The sequence below is a fragment of the Pundamilia nyererei genome, unplaced genomic scaffold, assembly GCF_000239375.1.
Source record: "Pundamilia nyererei isolate P.nyererei 1_Seehausen unplaced genomic scaffold, PunNye1.0 scaffold00065, whole genome shotgun sequence".
In the NCBI taxonomy this organism is placed as follows: domain Eukaryota; kingdom Metazoa; phylum Chordata; class Actinopteri; order Cichliformes; family Cichlidae; genus Pundamilia; species Pundamilia nyererei.
In genome coordinates this window covers 2,603,690-2,609,689 of record NW_005187466.1, presented here as the reverse complement: position 1 = coordinate 2,609,689, position 6,000 = coordinate 2,603,690, and the positions used below count along the sequence as shown (strand labels likewise).

Below are 6,000 nucleotides of genomic sequence, written 5' to 3'. Positions count from 1 at the left end.
CTGCACATAAGTGGTCCGCAGGTGCGCATTCGCTGTCAAAATAAAAAACGGGCACAAGATAAGAAGTTGCAACGTGTGTTTACATACATAAGATTTTCAGAAGGAGGACAGACATTTGTTTAGAACTCTTAAAGAAGTCGAAGAAGCTCCTTTAAGCAATTACTGTGGTGTTCCTCCACCTCCAAAGAAATGTCAAGAGTCCGAACCACAAAAGAAGCACGTATTCTCGGAAAAGTGGTTGGAGGAGGTGAGCTGGCTTCAAATAAATGATGAACGCACAGAGATGTGGTGCGGAATGTGCCGTGAAAATTTAATAAATGACAAATTAAAAAGGCATGAACATTTTTTTTTTATCGAAAAAATATCAAACCGTGACACCAAAGTACCGAACCGAGAATTTTGTGTATTGTTGCACCCCTACTTATCATGTGCTATATAGACAGAAATATAATATAATACAGCAGACATGGGCACTCAAACAATCCTGAAAGGAAACCTATAAATCCAATGAAGTTGGCCTTTGTCCAGGGTGGCTGTAGCTCACTCAGAGCAGGTTACCTACTAATCAGAAGTTTGTTTGATCACCATCTGCTCCAGTCTGCATGCCAAATATCACTGGGCAACATACTAACCCCAAGTTGCTCTCCAGTGCATCCATTCGAGTATGAATGCGTGTGAATGTTAGATAGAAAGCACTTGCATAGAAGAAAGTGCTTGTGTGAATGGGTGAGCGAGACAAGTGGTCTTGAGAGCTCAGAGTAGAAAGGTGCTATATAAGAACCAGTCCATTTACCATGTCCCACCCCTGCCCCCAAAGAGCTATAGCTTTATAATAGATCAGAACTTACTGCTCACTTTTTCCATATTAACTTAGGCACAGACTTATTCTTACTGGCCCAAAATGATTTCCCAGAGGTCTTTGACTCAGTAGGGTGACCAAGTTATTGTTTGGCTGGTATTTAGTTGCTATAAAGAAAGCAGAGAAGGCTGTCATCATATGTCAGTCAGGGTAACATCTGACTGTGTTTTGCTGCTAAGTCACAGTTTATGTAGATTTGGCTGATATATGATAGAAACTATGACAAACTCATAACTGGATGAAGCTGGTGCAGCTTTATGGTTTCACGTGCAGTGATGCATTAAGTCAGCAGCAACTATGTGATTACAAAGTTTTTAAATTACACCAAGCATCTTTTTTGCTTTTCTTCAGGGGAAGAAAAGAGTATATGCTTATATTAGACAACAAATGCATATTCCATTCTCTTCCACTTATCCTTGTCAGGGTCACGGGGGAGCTGGAGCCTATCGTGGCTACCATAGGACGAGAGGCAGGGTACACACCTGGACAGGTTGCCAGTCTTGTCACAGGGCTAACACAGAGCGAGACAACCATTCACACTCACATTCAAACCTATGGACAATTTAGAATTACCAGTTAACTTAACCTTACTAACTGCATGTCTTTGGATTGTGGGAAGAAGCTGGACTCCACACAGAAAGGCCCCAGGAAAATAAAATAACCACTAAAAATATATCTATAGTCTGACATCGACTGACTAAAATATTGGTCTGGCTCTACTTCTTCTTTACCTTCATTAGGGATCCTACTCCCCTTGATGTTTCCTTTGAAATTTATGAGTTACTGTCAAGGGGTTTAGAGTCTTGTTAAATGATTAATATGCATGTCTTAGTCACTTTAGATTCTCTTGCCTATCTCCCGCTTCCTCCCAAGATACAGCCTCTGTTGTTGTTCCTTAGAGGCTCATGTCAGGATAATTCAACACAGCGTTTGTTTAAAGTCTTGTGGTTGTGTTATGCAGTGATCCTCGCCAAGTATGGGATGGATGGGAAAAGGGACACACGGCCACTGGAGAGCAACTCACTGAAAGATCACGACATCAAGGAGGAAGATGCATTTGAGGATCCCAGACTGGACAAACTCTGGAACAAGGTTTGTGTTTGTGTGCATAATTCTGAAAATGCTGAAGTATTGCTTTATGTAAGGTGCTTTGATTTAATGCTTGCATTGTTTGTAGTGTAAACTGTAGGACTTCAATGCCAACCCTGCTGTTCCTCTTTAAAAACCTTATCACAGCCAGTAAAAATAAAAACTTATGGACATGAACTTCAGATCAGCTTAGTGCCACTCGGCTTCCAAGAAACAAAGAACAAGAGAACTAAACACTTTACAAGGTAACAAGCTTGTAAAATGTTTAGTGAGTCTCTGATTTCATCATTTTCACTGAACACAGCAAATCCACTACTGCGTGACAAATACATTTTTGCCACATTCTTCCATACACAGTCAACAGATACATTCAGTCTAATGAGAACTTCAAGACTCATTGATCAAATTACATCAAATCTGTAAGATCTAAACTTGTTTAATGGCCAACCAGTCACAAAGGGAGCAGCGTGAGCTAGTTCAAGCAGGAAATTCGAGCTGCATCACACACTGACAACACTAATGCAAGTGCTGATTGCTGCCTTGCATCACTGTTTCAGCTTCTCTTCCACCCCAGCGTTCACACCGTAGACCCCAACTCCCCAATTTTCTAAAGTCTTTGTGTTAAAATGAGCAATCTCTGACTATTTTTATATGTCCAATATAGTTGATTGGCTTTAAAATATTCATATAAATGTAATCATTAAAATCACTAGACTTAATAAGCCTAAACCTTCTCAGACTCTTACCAAACAGTCCTGCTGTACTAAGCGTTGATTCTTTTACTGCTACTTGTAATAGTAAATTCTTTCCCATGCAAAAGATCCTCGTTCTTCTGATGCCTTTGAAACTAACTATATCTCTAATGCCTCTTCCCCCACCAGGCTAAGATCTCGGGGAAGTTCTCTGATGAGGAGCTGCTGAACTTGAAGAGGGAGTTCCAGCACCACAAGGACAAGGTCCACGAGTACAACATCCTCATGGACACCGTCAGCAGGACTGAGGGTGAGCCATGTGAATCACTCCCTTTGATCCGCTGCAGGCGCGTGTGTCGCACTACTTCTGTTTAGCTTTATTAGTGTTTTCTGAGGCCAGGTTTAAAAGCAGTTCAACCCAGTCCTCCTTTCTGTTGCTTCGTCCTTCGTCTATTCAAGAGATCTCCTGCAGAATATCCCTTTCTATCTTAGCAGCTCTTATTGACCCTTTTATGCCATTTACTGCTATTTTTTTTTCTCTGCAGACCTAGCTGGTGTTTGTGATCATATCAGAATCGTTTTAAAAAACATAAAGCGGAGTAAATGTAAGAAATGTAAGAAATAAGGCTTACAAGGTTATAAAGTAATATTTTCTAGATGCCATGGCTGTTCTGCACACCCGTGTTTTATAGGGTTGAAGTCTGAAGTGCTCTCTGTCTGTCTGCTCAGTCTTGTGGTCATATACGTAGGTGGCAGGTATCAGACTGCACATGTTACCACCCACTACTTTGTGCTCTATCAGTGCTTGTCAAATCACATCAAGCTGTGAGTTTTAAGAGGAGCTGACAGGCCCCACTGTGTTTCAAGTAGGCACGGGGAGGACAGGCACGTCTTCTTCGGATGTGACTTGACACTTTGCAGCTGTTACGTGCCAGAACTTTCCCGATAGCGCTGCACAGCGCTGCGTTTTTGCCATACAAGCCGGGGGTATTTCTTCTGCTTGTCTGATGCTTTTAAATATTAAGCCAATCACATGTTGCCTTGAGGGGATTGTCTGTGAACTTCCACAGTACCTCCACCTCCATCCACTGCCTGTCTAGGTTCCTCAGTTTTCATCCAGTTTGGCTTCTCTTCTTTTTTTCTCCCCCTTTTCTCATCCAAATGTCAACCGTTATCATTTAGTCAGTGTGGTGCTGTACACTTAGGCTTTGTTTGGCTTTTACCTTTTTCTAGCACCACACAGGCTGTTCAAGGTTCTCCTGAAAAAGTTGCTAAATAAATGACAAATAAGCCAGTTTTCTAAAATGACCTTAATCTTTAACGGGTTATTTAATGTAATAATGTAAAAAGCTGCTAATAAAAACTGCCTTTCTTTTTGTCTTTTATTAGTTTAATTTACTTTTTGTCTCTTTCCTATTCCCTTCTGTCATCCATCCCTCATTTTCTCCATCCATCTCCTCTGCCCTCACTCCTATCTAACCCACCCACACTACCCTGCGGGCTTTTCACTTCTAATTTGCCCCCTCTCTCCCTCTTCTCCCCTTTATTTCCTTTCATCTGTTCCTCTCAACAGAAATACACAAGAACGTGATCTCTCCCCTGGAGGGTGATACCAAAGAGCACGTGCTGCAGCAGAAGCACACAGAGCTGAAGCATAAAATGAGAGACCTCAACCAGGGCTTTGAGCGCCTCCGTAAGCTCAGCCACGAGGGCTTCAGTGAAGATAGCGGTGAGACATGAAAAGCACACACACTCCCCGCTTGTCTCTTTTTGCATCTCCATTAGACGCTACATTTATCTCATCAGCTTAATTACTGGGAGTTGTAATCATAATAACACATTACTGTATCACGGCTGATGGCTTTAAGTGTTTTGCATTTTTAAAGACGTTCATTGAAAGCAGCTCACTACGCTGCATTCGCCCGGTGACGTCAAACAGCTCGGCCTTGTGCTGTTTAACAGACGAAACATTTCACTCACCAGTGCATTTTATCTCCACTCCTCAGATATGTAAGGCTGCTGTTAGTTGAGTGTGCTGCAGTTTGTGTTAGGCTTCACTTGCAGGTGCAGGTTTCAGCGGGAGGTTGTTGAGAAGTTTAGATGAAGGCATTGTACCTTCTGCTGATTCATAATGATTTTGTTGCTGCGCCTTTACCTCCAGGTTGTTTCTTACTAAACCACTCGTTCCCCTCACGTCTTTGCTTCCTCTTGCAGAAATCAGTTTTTGATCCCCTTCCCTCTTTTTTTTTTTTTTTCTTTTACACTTGCAGTGTTGCAGTTTTGTAGTACTTCAGGAGCGAAGAGAGAGTGTGTGACAGCACCTCAAGATTAAATTCTTAATGCGAGCATTTTGCCTCTTTCATATTTTGTGTGTATTTCTATAAAGTGATAGGTTGTTGTGATTGCATGATATGAAATATCTGCTGCGACTGCTCCTCCTCAGAGCTCCCTTTCTCTTGAGTGTTTGTGGCTCCAAAATGTCTCTTTGGATTGTTTATCTTTTCATCTGCCTTTCCCTTCCTGGTCTGTAGAGTTTCGGGAGCCGCGTGTGATTGAACTGTGGGAGGCTGCCAAGAGAACCAACCTCAGCAACGATGAGCTAGAGTCTCTCAAGGTAGTGCTTACATCTCTTGTGACTGTTTTTATGTTTTGGACACGCTCTTGCCCTGTCTGTTCCTAAATGACACTTTTTGTTTTAATGTGGTGCTACAATCTAACTTTGACTCCAACTCCACAAAACTTTTTAATCAAGCGCTCTTCTGGCACAGAAGCATTAACTGTATTATTTTCCTCTACTTAGTAGCTAAGTACTACTTGTGTACTGTAAGCCATGGAAAGTGCAACTTATTATGATCACATTTTTATGTATTGCACTTTTGAAATTCACAAGTATTCCACTCTCCTGGATCTCGTTGTGCTCCTTTCACCGTTTGTCCCCTTGGGCAGCAGATTGCAGTGAACAACTCAATTTAAATGTTTTGGAGTTTCTATCAGGTTTCAGGATCAAATCTATCACAGGAAACATTCAGCTTGAATTTCCTCTGTGGCACTTCGCTTCTATTTGCCTCTTGAGATACATATAAGCTACTTGTTCAGCTGTGCATGTAACTGAAGGTTAACTGAACTTACACCCCTCTATGTTGGCTGCTCTTATTCATTTAGGAGGAGCTACGTCACTTTGAGACTAAAGTAGAGAAGCACAGTCATTACAAGGAGCAGCTGGAGTTGTCCCATCAGAAGTTGCAGCATGTGGAGGCTCTAGGAGACAAAGAGCACATCAAGAGGAACAAGGAAAAGTATGACACACTCGCTGAGAAGACTAGGGAGATGGGCTACAAGGTAAGTAAGAATAAAGAGGTT

General features: G+C 41.9%; 1 protein-coding gene across 1 annotated transcript in view; it reads left to right on the top strand.

Moving 5' to 3' along the window:
• The window catches only part of lrpap1 (low density lipoprotein receptor-related protein associated protein 1), a 12,779-nt gene that overhangs the window by 4,361 nt on the left and 2,418 nt on the right, over positions 1-6,000 (top strand). Inside the window, exons 2-6 of the mRNA XM_005735839.1 lie at positions 1,821-1,951; positions 2,830-2,950; positions 4,214-4,369; positions 5,172-5,254; positions 5,803-5,979. Of these exons, the coding sequence (XP_005735896.1) occupies positions 1,821-1,951; positions 2,830-2,950; positions 4,214-4,369; positions 5,172-5,254; positions 5,803-5,979 (668 nt within the window). The remainder of the gene's footprint in view (positions 1-1,820; positions 1,952-2,829; positions 2,951-4,213; positions 4,370-5,171; positions 5,255-5,802; positions 5,980-6,000) is intronic.